Consider the following 15,533-nt stretch of genomic DNA (forward strand, 5'->3'; position numbering starts at 1 on the left):
AAATTCACTCACTAATGTCATGTTATTATGTTGAAGTATTGTTACAGAAGACCAAGAAATACCAAGCACGCTTCCTAGAATAAGGGAGGGACCCCATTTATTAACACTAGTGGATTCAGGGAATCATTTCCAAATCAGAGTGAAGAAACATGACAAAAGCCTGTCTATATATATATCCCGCTGGGGTCTTTGTTTTGCAGATTTGCCCCCTGCCCCCTTCAGCCCTGCAGGAAGGCCCCCAGGCATCAGGCCACATCAGATGGTCTGTCCTGGCACCAGTATAACAACCCTCCCCAGCCCAGGACAGTTCATTGTTCACAGTTTCTATGGCCTGACATACCTTGCAGGACCAGTTCCCTCCTTGGTATGATCCCTCTATTCCCATTTTGCTGATAGGTTTTATCAGGAATGGGTGTTGGGTTTTGTCAAATGATTTTTCTGCATCAATTGATGTGATTTTTGTCTCAATTTGTTTATGTGATGTATCACATTTATTATTTGTGGCTATTGTACCACCATCCTTGCATCCCCAGGATAAATCCCACTTGGTGATGGTGTATGATCTTTCTAATGTAATGCTGGATCTGATTTGCTAGAATGTTGTTGAGGATTTTAGCATCTATGTTCATCAGGGATATTGGCCTGTAATTCTTTCTTTGTGGTGTCTTTACCTGGTTTTGGGGTTAGGGTGATGCTGGCTTCATAGAAGAGCTTGGAAGTGTGCCTTCCTCTTGAATTTTTTGGAATAGTCTGAGGAGGATAGGTTTTAATTCTTTTTTGAATGTTAATAATACTAATTCTTTTTATCCAATGCATGAACAAGGTATATCTATTTATTTAGGTATTATTTAAATTCACTCATTAATGTCATGTAATTTTAAGTATATGTGGTTTGCATATATTTTGTATTTATTCCACGAAACTTTCCTGGTACCTGCAAATAAAGACTGTCTTGCTTCTTTCTTTCCAATTTATACTCCTTTATTTTGCTTGCCTTATTTCACTGGCTAAATGCCCAGTACAATAGAAAAGGTAGGAGTGGGCATTTTGGCCTTGAATCTGACCCAAAAGGAAGCATTTGGTCTTTAATCATTAAATACAGTGTTGACTATAACTTTCTGCAGATTTCCTTTATCAGGTGGAGGAGATCCCTTCTATTTCTGAAAGTTTTTTAAAAAATCATGATTGGATGTTGAATACTGTCAAATGCTGCTTTTCTGTATCTATTAAGATATCCATATTTTTTTCCTTTACTATGTTAATGTAGTGAATTACATCAATGGATGTTTGAATATTAAACCAACCTTGCTTTCCTGGAGTAAACCATGCTTGATCATGACATATTATCCTTTTTGTGTATTGCTGAATTTTATTTGCTAACGTTTTGTTGAAATTTTTTTTCCTCTGTTCATGAGAGACATTGGGTGATAGCTTTTTCTTGAAATGTCTTTTTTTTTTTTAACTTTGCTATCAGGGCAATGGTAGCCTCAAAATGAAGCCAAATTTTTGGAAAGAGTTTTGTGTAGAATTGGTATTATTTCTTCCTTAAATGTTTGGCAGGCCTTAACATTTAACATGACTTCAGTTAAAGATCTGGGAATTAAAAAAAGTATTAAGATGCAAAAAAAAAACAAAAAACTAGTAGTAACTTTCCATAGAATATCTTTCCCTGGCTAACTATATCCTAAAGTCTGGTCCTATAGTCATGTTGCAGAGACCAGCCCACTTTCATTCAACAGATCTGTCCCCTTCTCTTTAGAAGAAAAAAAAAAGAAACATCTTTCTTTAGAACATTCTGTGAGATATCATTCTCATAATTTCCTTAGTTTCTTTAGACATGGTTCCTTTAGTTCCTTGAAAATATTTAAAATATGAAACTTAGTCTTTGTCTAATAAATCCAGCATCTGGCCTTGCTTATTGACTGCTTTACTTTCTGTGAATGGAAAATAGTTTTGTTTCTTCACATGCCTTACTTTGTTGTTGTTATTGTTGAAAACACATCTTAAATAACATAATGCAGGAACTCTAGAAATCAGATTATCCCCCTTCCTCAAGGTTTATTGTTTAGTGATGTTTTCTTAGAACTGTATCTGTAAAGTCTGCATTTATTGTCATATGTGGCTACTAAGTCTCTTCTTGGTTAGTTTAGTGGTCAGCTAATGATTGAACAAAAATATTCTTAAGTGCCTGGAACTAATAAGTCTCCCAGTAATTGCAGAGGGGCTCTGTGTGCATTTGTGGGCATACCTTCAATACTTATTAGGCAGTTCACATCTCTGCCTTAGCCTTCACTTCCTGCTTGCACAGAGCCTCAAAGTCAGATAGAGATGAGAGCTTAGGACCTTCTCAGGTGTTTCATGAGAATGCTCCCAACCCTGGGCATGCATGAGGTCTGATAGAGCCCCAGGAATGTGTCAGAGCTTTTCAAAGTCTTTCAGGTACATTACATTTAAGCTTCTCCTTTAAGCTTTTTGGTTAGTCTATTGTTTGCCCCACTCTTATCCATCACCTCGGGCAGCTGTGATGTTAAACAGTTGCTGATGTTTGTTTTTGACAGCTATCCAGAGGAAAAGATTATTTGCACTTGGGTAAGCTCAAAGTTAGGGCAAATAAAGAAAAGCCTTGAGAGTGTGGTCCTCCAAGAAATCACGAAACAGGTGAAATAATAACAATTCTCTGAAAATGGAGTTTTGAAGGAACTCCATCACCATTCTGCACCACCAATGGCTGCCAGGCCTTTCTTTTTTTTTCAATTTTGTTTTGTTTTACCATGAATATAGGCTGTTGGTCTTCAAGGCCACCACAGAGATGGGGAATATAGAAATTAAGCAAGGTAAAATGCCATTAAGCTTGTTCTTACTGAATTTATCCACTCTTCTTGAATAAACACTTCCTGGACTGCTGCAAAATTTTTATTGATTTATATGGTTCTCAAAAAGTTAATTCTGACCAGTTTTGGTAGTGTTCTCATTGCTTTTGTGGAGGAGAGAATTTTTAAAGATCCTTAGTTTGCTGTTTCCACTGTCATGATTTATATGGTTCTGAAAAAGTTAATTCTGACCAGTTTTGGTAGTGTTCTCATTGCTTTTGTGGAGGAGAGAATTTTTAAAGATCCTTAGTTTGCTGTTTCCACTGTCATACTATTATTCTATTTATCATCTTTCTGTGACATGTTTATTTAGGTGTATGACTTGTAAATGGCTTTTTAATTGATTTATATGGTTCTCAAAAAGTTAATTCTGACCAGTTTTGGTAGTGCTCTCATTGCTTTTGTGGAGGAGAGAATTTTTAAAGATCCTTAGTTTGCTGTTTCCACTGTCATACTATTATTCTATTTATCATCTTTCTGTGACATGTTTATTTAGGTGTATGACTTGTAAATGGCTTTTTAAAAATCTCAATTGACAGTTTTATTAGAAAAAGTAAACCAAGTGAATGTATTGTGCTCACAGATATATTTAATCTTAACCCTACTACTTTACTTTACATGTGTATTTATTATGTTTTCTTATTATATCCCTCTTTGTTTTACAATTTTTATCTTTAATCCTCTTCCCTTTAATAGTTTGAAGTTCTACTTGCTCTTCCTATTTTACTATAAGTTACTAAAAACACATGTATTAAAATATTTAAACATATTTTCTATCAAAATAAAAACTAAATAGTATAATACATAAAGTCAAATTTCAAAACAATGTTTAAAACAAGAAAGCTATTTAGATTGTTGCAATATACTTTGGTATCTCTGGTTTGGGAAAAAGATTTGAGATAACTTTAATAATTGCTGTTATTTATTGAGTGGCTACTATGATTAAACAAACTCAGATAATTTACATTTTTATGTGACTGTCCAAAGTAACATAGACTATAGATAATAATATCAGGATTCATGCTTGGGTCTGCCAAATACCATAATGCTTCTCAAATGCTTGTTCCTTGTTCCTTTTACCATGAAGGTAAAAATTTAAGAGTACAGTTAGCTGAAAGGGACATGCATGTTTATGAGAACAGATAATAGGAAATTGTCTTTCTCAGTATTTCTAATCAGACAAAATTTTAAATATAGAGGAAGAAAAATACATAACAGATAACATCTAGAAGAATAAAAATATGCTGAAGGATAGCCTGGAAGGGACAGCTGGGGAGTATGATAAGGAAGTCGAAGAGACAGAGAAAGTAAATCTATTTTGACTAAAAAGAACAGATGGGACATGAGCAAAGACAAAAGGGGCCAGTGGGTAGGTGTCATCAGTTGTAGAGCAAGTAACTGGAATCTGATCAATTGAAAAGAACTTATTTACTGGACTCCTGGGCACTGTGTCAGATACAAAAAAATGTAGTGTTATTTTGGGAATGATAACGATGTAGACAAGACAGATGGCACTAACTGGGGCATTAATTTTGAAGGGAAAGACTACAGACAGAGGGCAGAAAGGAAGAGTTTAAGGCAATCCCCTTGTGAGCCAGCTTGCATATCAATCTGGAATTTTTGTAGGACTAAAAATATATAGAAGTATCACTATAGTTGCTATTAAATCAAAAGTAAAGGACTTGTAGATGGAGAAAGAAAGATGTCAAATCACCTACTCTTTCCATTTTTGCTTTTGTGTAAATTAAAAGATTAAAGATTTATGAAAACACATTCACACATCCATATACACTACAGACAGTGCTTTATATTATCCTCCCAAATTTAAATAAGACTATTAGATAAGACTGGGTATGACTAATTCTGAATAGGTCTGACCACCTTAGAACTTAGAAGGCACTAGAACGTCTTTTTGTGTTGGAGGAAATCGCAAGCAAGACATAAAAAGTGCCTAAAAACATTCAACAATGTAGTGAAGATGGGCCTCCATTTGTGAAAGTGTAAGTTAATCAAGGTTAGTTGGTGCTAGTAGACATGGAACCCAATTCAGAGGCATGAGGAGGAAATTAGCTTTCTGGGTATCCCCTTTGTATATTATATTTAACAGTCTCATATGTGCCTGCACATTAGAATCACCTAGGAATCTTTTTTAAAATACTGATTTCTGGGCCTCATCCTCCAGAAATTCTGTTTCATCAAATCCTTACAACTATAATATGTGGATGTTATTATTATCCCTATTTTATAAATGATAAAAATGAGATTCAGACATGTTAAGTAACTTGCCCAAGTTCACATAGTAGGTGGAAGAGTAACAATTCATATCCTAATATGTATTATGTTTCCTTTACCCTGAGGAAGGCACATTTTAGGTGCTAGGGATATAAAAAAATATATTTGGAAAACCTTATTCTTGAGATGCATATAGACTAGTCAGGAGACAGAAAGCCAAAAAAAGTTGCAATACAAGAAAATATTTGTTATAACAAGTATATACTAAGTGAATGAGTAAAGAATTACATCGTTTTGCCTGGGGATGTGAGAGACCATTTGAGCACAGACGGAATTCCAATACGTACAAAATAGTGCATACAAAGACCCAGAAGTAGGAAAAAGTTTAAACTACTTAGGAAACCCTAAGAAATCAGAAACATAAAATGTAGAGGTATAGTAGGAGATGATGCTTGAGAGAAAAGCAGTGTATATGAGGCTAAAGAATTTAGATTTCATCCTGTAGGAATTGGGGAATCATTAAAGTCAGTCCTGTGAACAGTTCAATAAAAGAGGTTCTACATGTTATTATATTGTGGGATCCATAAGGCTATAAAAATTCAAGGACTGGAGATTTGAAAGGAGATGGTGGGAAGACAGCAGCATGCTCTAGATCAGTGGTTCTCAACCTTCCTAATGCTGTGACTCTTTAATATAGTTCCTCATGTTGTGGTGACCCCCAACCATAAAATTATTTCTGTTGCTACTTCATAACTGTAATTTTGCTACAGTTATGAATTGTAAATATCTGATATGCAGGATGTATTTTCATTGTTACAAAATGGAACATAATTAAAGCATAGTGATTAATCACAAAAACAATATGTAATTATATATGTGTTTTCCAATGGCCTTAGGCGACCCCTGTGAAAGGGTCATTCGACCCCCAAAGGGTCGCGACCCACAGGTTGAGAACCATTGATATAGAAGGCAGTAAACAGAATGAAACCAATTACATATACCCAAGAACTGAACAGACTCCTTGGGTTATAGAAATGAGATGCTTCCTCCAAGTGAGATAGAGACAAAAAGATGTGAAGTAGAGGCTCATGTCATATATATGTTTGTATGTAGATGTGTATGTTCATATACTAAATGAAGGTAATTTCCTTTCTGCCAATAATTAGCTTTGTGTCCATAAACAAGCTTCTTCCTTTCCCCGAGTTTCAGCTTTCTCACCTAGAACATGAAGGCCTGCTTGATGACTCTGGAGGTCTCTTCCAGCTATAATGTTTTATTAGGATTCCAGATGGTGACTAGAGAAGATAAAATTCTGTGTCAATTTATAATTATGTTGTGTAAATGATACATTATCTTTTCCTCCTCTTAGGAACTGTCGTGTGAAAATGACCCAACAAATGCAGAGTTTACATCTTTCTCAGTCAAAAAAACATAGTGCCCCATCATCTCCCAATGCTGCCAAACGCCTGTACAGAAACCTCTCTGAGAAACTGAAGGGGAGCCACTCTTCATTTGATGAGGCCTACTTTAGAGCAAGGACTGACCGGCTGAGTCTCAGGAAGACCTCTGTGGTAAGAAAACTCTTTATATTCTTGCCTCGGTTTGATTTATGCAGTTGTGTCTGGATTTAAGGGAATGCTAATATGATCCACATTTACCTCAAAACTTCATGTTTGCAATGTTAGAAATGCTGGGAGTCAGTTAAGACAGGAGCTGCACATATCTATGTTGTTAGCTGAAGTATGAGTTATTGTGAGATTTCCCCTTTCTCTTTCTTAATTTTCCCCCTTTCATCCTCATTTTTCATTCTCTAATAGACCAAAGAAACCACAAGCAGCAAATAGGGAGTATGAAATTAAGTAGCTTTCTGAGAGCTTCTTTGCTCATTTAAATACTGAATGATCAATAAACAATATTTTATTTATTTATAATGTATATTCCATATGCTTTCCAAAGGCATTCAAGAAAGAATTCAAGCAAAAAAAAAAAAGCATATGCATTATATAATGGGAAATAACAAGACAGAACAAGATAGAGGGAAACAGTGAGTGAGAAAGAAAGCGATGGAAGGAAGGAAGGATAAAAAAGAAACTGGTGAGGATGGGAAGAGAAAGAGATATACCAAAAACCTAGGCAAATATAGTACCTAAATTTTATAATTACATTTATCTTTGAATTCCTATACAGTTATAGCATCCCATTAGCTGATAGCTGAAAGTATATTGGTCTATAAGGAGACATTAATATTTTCTGTTGCTAAATCCTCTGGCCTTTATAAGCTGTCATGGTGAATTATGTAATGGAGAATAAAAAATAGTACTGGTGATGTTACAAAGATTCTCATGTAGTAGTTTCTTATATTGGCCCTCAGTAAAAGCTGAGGGCATAACATTAACATGCTCAGCAAGGGTATTTCTGCAGGGGGTAATGGCACCATTTGTTTGAGTTTAAAACAGAAACGAGCCCTAGCCTTTCCAGATAGAAGCATACTAGAGTTTGCCAGCAAAAGCATGGGGGAGGAAATGACTTAAGAGTGAGAGCAAATATGGCACATGAGAAATGAGACGAACTAAGAATCACAAATACACAACTCTGGACAGGACAGCATTTTAACTTTGCACTCATTTGCTTTCCCATTTCAAACTCATCTTCTGGGAGGGCTTGGTTGTGGCTGAGTTATGGCCTAAGTCTCAGAGGCTCTTCAGTTTGGCAGATTGTTGACAAAACCCTTTTCCATTCAGCAGACTGTCCTGAGAGCTGCATGCCAAAATAACTCTATTCCCTGGGTACCCACTGTCAAAAGGAGCATTTGCATAATCACTTTGTATTTTCTTCAGTCATGTGTTATGTACTCAGCTAAGCAGACCTGCAGCCTTTGATAGGGAGAATCATTTTTTGATAAGACTAAAAATAAAACCTGCCAATCTAAATACTTGGTCACTGAAGACCTTACACATTTTAATTACATGACTCCTATGCTAGGTCAAGATCAATGATATTTCAATATTTTAAAGACTGAGCTACTCTTGGAGAAGATACTAGACAGATGTGTAAATGTACATGGGTTGCTCTTCTCCTATGAGCTATAGAAATATGTATCTGAAAGAACTTTTCAAAGGAACCATGTTGTCGTTATGAGTATTGTATTAAACTTTTGGTTCTCTTTGGGACCAATTTGCCACCCAGCCCTGGAAACCCTCCTGGGATAACCACTTCTTTTGAACCACCCTCCCGTGAGGGCTCAGAAATGCCAGGTGTTCAGTGGTTGGGGCTATTGGTTGAGAAAGAGCAGAGGTTTGTACAAAGAAGTGTATGAGTTGGGAAACCAGCCTGCAGACAGTATGGAGCTATTAGAGATTATAAATATGGAATGAACATGTCATGTAAATTTTAAAAAGATTACTACTCTTGTATCAGTGATGGGCTAGAGGAGACTAAGACTAGCAACAGGCAGGTCATTACATGGTCCAAGCAAGGGATGATGATGGTCTGGGCAATAGTAGAGATATGGGGTGGAAAGAGAGAGGCTGAGATTGAGACAGAGAAAGTGTACTCTCAATTCCAAGCTAGTCACAATTTAAACTAACATTGCTGTGTTCTTTCTGCCAGCATTTCCCAAACTGGATTCTGTAATAACATTATTCCAGGGGCAGTTCAAACAAATGCAATTAAAAATACATTCTATAAACAAATACTTGAAAGAGGTCATATTTCCCACCTACTGGAGTCATAACTGTACGTTAAAATTATTAAAGGCCCTGAGAGTCTTAGAGTAAAATAATGGGGTAACTTGGCTTAATCCAATATTTACCAAATTTATTTGACCACATGCTCCCTTCTTCACAGAACACTTTTTAGGCGTCTATCAAACAAGTATTCCACTGAAGACTGAGTTGAGAAAGCTGTAGACTATCCATGCTCTATTGTATTGCGTCAGCACATCTAAATGTACATATCTGTTCAATGTCCCTTAGAAATGATGGAAGGAAGATCCAACACAGTGTTTACGTTGGAGACCTTGGCATAAATTATAACTTACAAGTGAGAATGCAGTCACTGAAGCAGTCCCAAAATCCAAGACAGCTAAGCTGCTAAGATACACTAGTCTATGAAATTGTACTAACCTGCTTTTGTTCTTCTCCAGAACTTTCAGGGCAACGAAGCCATGTTTGAAGCAGTCGAACAGCAGGACATGGATGCTGTGCAGATCCTTCTGTATCAGTACACAGCAGAAGAACTAGATCTCAATACTCCTAACAGTGAGGGGTTGACGCCTCTCGATATTGCCATCATGACCAACAATGTGCCCATTGCTAGGATTCTCCTGAGGACGGGGGCTAGAGAAAGCCCACACTGTAAGTAAACCTGAGAATTAAAATATGTTCTTTTAAGACTAGACCCCACTGAAATAGCCATTGCTGACTCTTGGAGTATGAATGATTGACTAAGCATAGGTTCTGAAATATTTTCCATGTTTTTATGGACTTTCATGCAACTATTGATTAGTCTAGGCATCAGGTTACATTCTAAATAGAATACGCTAAATGGTATTGAAATAGAACCTCAAGGGAACATCCTCCTAAGAATATAACTAAATGTGAAATACTCCAAGTGAGGCTATAGAACAGGAAATGCATAGAAAAAAAGTAAGTATGTGTGAGATTTTGTCTTTATGTTCATAATCTGTATGCTGGTTTCACTGATTCATTCAACAAACACTGAGGACAGGGCACTGTTCTAGGTACTAAGAATGCAGTGGTGAGCAAGACAAAACTCTCCATTCTCATAGAATTTACATAATAGTACAGGGGACTTCTAATAAGCAAGTAAATAGCTAAATTAAAATATAAACTCAAACAGTGATAAATACTATGAAGAAAATAAAATGAATGAGTGGCTCAAGGTTGATGGAGTGGGAACTATTTTAAATAGGGTTGGTCAAGAAAAGCCTCTCTGATGGAAGGACATTTGAGCCTAGCCCTGGACATCAAAAAATGAGGTGGGGGTCAAATTCTAGGCAGACTGAACGTCAAATTGCAGAGGCAGGCAGAAATGAGATTGCCATATTTGAAGAACAAGAAGGCTGATGTGGCTAAAGCAAAATGAACACAGGAGAGGTGGGTCGCTGAGGAAGAAGTCACCAGAACCAGATCATTCAGGCCATGGTGGGATACTTGACTTTAATTGTGTGATGAGGAGACAGCAGAGCAGTTGCAGCAGGTGGATGACACAGTCTGCTTTACATTTTCAAAGATCACTACAGTGCTCTGTGGAAAATAGACAGTGGTGAGGCAATTATGAAGAGCAGTTAGGAGTCTAGTTTTAGTGGTCCAAAAGACAGATGCCAGCTGTTTGGACTAGCATGCTAATGACCCTGATAGCAAGCAGGGGTGGAATTCTAGATGTATTTCTTAACAGCTTTATTCAGATATAATTCACATGCCTTACAATTCACCAGTTTTTAGTATACGCACAGAATTGTGAAACTTATCATCACAATTTTAGACCATTCAAACAAACAAACCCATTAGTTATCACCTTAACCTCTCATTGCTCCCAGCCCTGGGCAACCAATCTACTTTCTGTTTCCATAGATTTGCCTATTCTGGGCACTTTTATATCAATGGAATCATATAATATGTGGTCTTTTGTGAATGGCTTCTTTCTGGAGTCGAGCTGAGGATACTAGCCAAAGGGAGCTGCTCTGGGGCCAACGGCAGACCCTACCCAGAAGTGGATGGGGTAAAATCATACAACCCTACCCCTGGCCAGGCACTATTCTGAGCACTTTACGTGTATTCACTCCTTTAATCCTCGCAGCAACATTCTGAGGTAGGCGCTCACATTCCCCTTGGTGCAAACTCTCTGACCCAGTGACCACAATGGCTCTGAGCCACAGTTTTTATGTTTCCTAAAAGAAAAAAAGTAAACTCATCAAACTGTTAGTTTCACTAATACTGATTCACTTACTTCCAAGTGGTGAGACCCAGAGGCTGAAAGAGAAGCAAGCAAATATGTAATTAGAGGTCACGTCTCTGGCTCTAAATTTCATAAACCCCTGCCACCCAAAGACTAGGTCCAGAGACAGATCCTTGTATCAGAAAACTCTTTATTTTAAAAATGCTAAGCTCACCACATCCATGTCAAAGAGTGTGAGGGTTTGGGTTCCACAGGGTTGGGGCTCTTCATCTTCAGTAAGAGCGTCATCATCAAAGTGCTGCTTCCTTTTAGTAGACTGGAGGATTTGCAGGGATGGGCAAAGAAGGATCGAAGAAATCAAAAGGGCTTATTTGCTACCTTCCAGTTTATGTTGCAATAACGTCTGACCCGAAGATCCAGTGAGAGAGCAGTGGAGGAAGAATCAGATGGTCTGAACATAGAGAATGCAGACTGAGCCCCATTCTGTAAAAACAAGGAGACCATTCATTCAGATGTTGCTTGCACTGGGCTGGATGAAACATTAGTCCTACTTACCTAAGACGCTACAAAGAATTCTCCATTAAACTAGTTAAGACTCCCAACTCTCCCCAAGCCTCTTTGTGCATAATTAAATCCCTATAAAAGAATCCAAGTACTAAATATCTTGTTAAACCAAAAGAAAATGTGTTCAAAGATCCCTGGTTTTACACACTCCCTCGAGAATGATAACCACAATTATCATCACAAAGTTGGAAAGGACAGTGAGAGATCAACTCAGGTTTTAGCCTCTGGGAAATATGACACCTAAGTCATCTTGGCCACCCAACAAGTCAAAGACTTAGTGGTATGGACTCCCACAGGTGTAAAAACGGCAAAGGAATCTTGACTGAGTATCTATGAAGTCTCCACATACATATCTCCATTTTTCACTCTAGCCCTTCAGGATGGTGTTATTAACTCATTTCAAAGAGGAAAGTTTCATGCTGAAAGGCTAAATGACTGACCCAAGCATACCAAAAACTCAACTCCACGTCTGTGGGACACCAGTGCCTGAGGTCCCTTTATGCAAATTTACTGCCTTTCCAAACAACCAATAACGGAAAGCTATGGTCATTGGACCCTGCATCTTTCTGTGTGTGCTACAATCCTGTTCTATGCACTAAGGTACCATTCCTGTAGGAGAGAGGCAGGACAAAAGAACACAGTCTGTTTCCAGGTATTTCTAATTCATTTCATATACCAAATACAAAAGAACGTGCTATTGTGCATGAGTATGAGAGAGCCCACCAGAAAAACTAGTTTGCCAGCCAGAACCAAATAAGCAAATACCTGCTACAAATTGTTCCCCAGGAACTTCAGAGACAGGGTATAAGAGAAGAAAAATAACAATGAAGTCTTAAGTTCCTACAGTGTTTTACATATTTCAACAATGTTTTTGCTGGCTTGTGAGATGGTAGTTTCCTCATTTTAGCCAATGAGCTAAAATGAGGAAACTCCCATTTCAATGAGAAAATTGGAATAAGTCAAATAATTCACCCAATGCTACAAAACTAATAAGTAGTGAAGGCATGATTTGAACCCAGGTCTTTAGTATTCAATTCTTTGGTATTTGTGGAAAAGCATTAGCACTCTTTCTATCACATCATAGATGCTCAATTCCTTCCTTCCCTGATTCTCCATCTGTTCCTCTACTAATGCTTGTCAAGTATTTCAAAGCAGAATGCAGGGTTTCTAATAGGGTTAATTTTCTGTCTTCTCCCCCATGTGCTCCCTTTTGAAAACTAGCCCGGTACTCTTTCTACTATGCCAATCAAGAATCCAGCACAACTCAGAAGAAAGTCCTCTGTAATTCTCCCATTTTGTAACAGGAATCACAAGGACACAGAGGAGTTTAGGGACTTAACTCCTAACCACTGGTGTGGCCCTGTCTTCCAGTCTTTAGTTCCTCAATCATAGAACTATAAACACAGCTTGAAACTCAACCATGTACATTTTCTTATTCACAGGGCAAGTCCCAGAGTGGCCACCCAAACTTGTACACTGCAAAGGTTAAATGTATTCAGAACTACCACCTGCTCATTAGGTGACTCTACTATCTTAGCGACTTTTTTCTGTTCCTCTCACCTTTAGGCAAGCAGCACAAAGTAATACTTATACCTTCTAGAAGAAAACTTCAGTCACTATTATAATAGCATCTCAAGTACTTCCCCTGAGACTGGTGTGCCGAGTTCCGGAAACAGAATCTGAAAGGACTGAAGTTAGGAAAGCTGATGTACAGAGATACTTCAGGATACCTGGAGGCTGTGCATTTGATAGTTCATCCATTCAGTGTTCCAGTGTCCATGACTACTCATGTTCAACTGAACAGCGGTATCTGAGAAATTCTTGTCTGCATGGCAAAGTCCCTAGTCATAAACCCTCCCTTATCCTAACTCATACCATCAAATCACAGTCAAACAGTCTCCAGAGGAATTTACTGAATCATCAATGAGGTCGTGGCCTTTCTGAGGCTGCTATTTATTTGGCATCATTTAGGCTCTGTAAATAAGTAATCATAACGAAGCCAGGTGTTGTTGTTTTCGCATATCTACCATGTGCAAATCCCATCACTCACATGGATTTTGTCTTGCCTTTTAATCCCAGTATCTGGCACATAGTAGGTACTTAGAAATTTTCAATTGTAATTTTCAGTTGTAATTTTAAGCCCTTTCTTATGCTGCTGGGAAGTACAGGTATCGAATTTTCGCACATACACACTAATACATCGTGAGTGTGTGATATTCATAAATGTATGGAAAATACCTTTAAGTTTTTCAGTAATTTATATTTGGGGTACCTGTTGTAGAATTTGGTTGTAGATGTAGCCTGATAGTCTTTCTGCCCTTTCCTAGGGTAACACATTCTCCCTCCTCTTCAAACCATCTCCCTTCTCTCTGCATTTCTTTGTGAACTCCTCTCTCTTGCTTTCTCTTGGATACTGTAAACGGGACTAGGAAATGTCTCCCAGAATGAGTTATGTTCAGTTACTTCATAAAATGCAACTGCATAGTAACTGTCATTTGAGTAGGACACAGACACCGGTGTTACAATTTTGGCAGACTTGTCAGGATGCACCCCTCGTTTCTGCGGTAGTTGGGGGTTCGTGCTGGTGCTGGGACTGGTTCAGGGCACGTCTAAGAGGTGTGACTATAAACTAATGAGGCCGGCTTTATGTAAACAAACACACCAGAAAGTCTACAACCCAAACGAATGTTATCCTTTAACATGGTCCTCATGGGAGACCCCACACTTGCTCCAACAGTGCTGCCATTGCTCTGAACACGTTTGGATTTGTCCTTAGAGCCAGTTTATGAGAAAATCTGACTCGTTGCTTAGAGTCACACCTGATTTTTGTTCCAAAACAGCACTGCCCAACGTCATCACCCTCCATGTTCACCAGACTTGATTTAGAGTTTTCCTGAAATCAAATCTACCCTCAAAGGACAAAGATTTGCAACCATTAAGAATATGTAAAGAACTAGCCTTAGGCACATCTCTAGAATGAGTCCTAAGATATTTTCACCTGCTTCATTAAAATATATGAACAGTAAATTTGATAGGATCAAGTAGAACACAGCATATAATCTTTTGGTACAGACTCCATGGCTAAATATCCTATATAATAAAAGCCTAATATGCTAAGTGTCCAGTTGTCTGTTCAACCAAAGTGTAATATGCTGTTGATATGCTAGGGCTGCTCAACTGCTCACTATGACATGCACTGACCACCATGGGGCAGACATTCTGACTCGTAGGTTAGCTTGCTGCTGGGGTCTGGACGATCAGGATTGAGTGAGATGGGCCAGACATGCCCTGGAGCCCTCCTGCAGACCCTTCCCAGCACCAATCGTGCACCGGTGGAGTCCCTCGGCCTGGCTTGCGCCCTGTCGCAATCCGGGACCCCTCGGTGGATGTCAGAGAGCCTGTTTCAGCCCAATCCCACTCAATGCAGGAGCTGCCCCCTGGTCAATGTGCTCCCACAGGGGGAGCGCTGCTTAGCCAGAAGCTGGTCTCACGACTGGCGAGTGCAACGTAGTGGTAGGAGCCTCTCCCGCCTCCACGTCAGTGCTAAGGATGTCCGACTGCCAGCTTAGACGGGGAGCTGGCCTAAGCCATCAGTCAGACATCCCCTGAGGACTCCTGGACTACAAGAGGGCACAGGCCAGGATGAGGGACCCTCCCCGAGTGCACAAATTTCATGCACCGGTCCTCTAGTATGATTTAATAAAGAGAAACCCAGTTGTAAATGTTAGGTGTCACAGATATCTTTGTCAGTGAGTTAAAAATGATTACAACATGTCTTCAGAACTGGTCACCCCAGGCAAAAATAAAAAAATGAAATAGATAGCTAAATCCTCCCCCTGCCATACAAACCTGCTCCTTGACCCTCATCTCGTACTGCTCCCATGATACACCAGCCCCATGATACACCAGCCCCACGAGACTCCATTCCATCCTTTCAATGTGCCATAC

At 38.6% G+C, this 15,533-nt stretch overlaps 1 protein-coding gene across 1 annotated transcript in view; it reads left to right on the forward strand.

The window, feature by feature from the left end:
• Positions 1 to 15,533, forward strand: part of ANKFN1 (ankyrin repeat and fibronectin type III domain containing 1) — a 220,662-nt gene that overhangs the window by 82,002 nt on the left and 123,127 nt on the right. Inside the window, exons 3-4 of the mRNA XM_006758689.1 lie at positions 6,472 to 6,673; positions 9,247 to 9,457. Coding sequence (XP_006758752.1) covers positions 6,488 to 6,673; positions 9,247 to 9,457 — 397 coding nt within the window. The 5' untranslated portion in view covers positions 6,472 to 6,487. The remainder of the gene's footprint in view (positions 1 to 6,471; positions 6,674 to 9,246; positions 9,458 to 15,533) is intronic.

The sequence above is a fragment of the Myotis davidii genome, unplaced genomic scaffold (assembly GCF_000327345.1).
Source record: "Myotis davidii unplaced genomic scaffold, ASM32734v1 scaffold595, whole genome shotgun sequence".
Taxonomy (NCBI): domain Eukaryota; kingdom Metazoa; phylum Chordata; class Mammalia; order Chiroptera; family Vespertilionidae; genus Myotis; species Myotis davidii.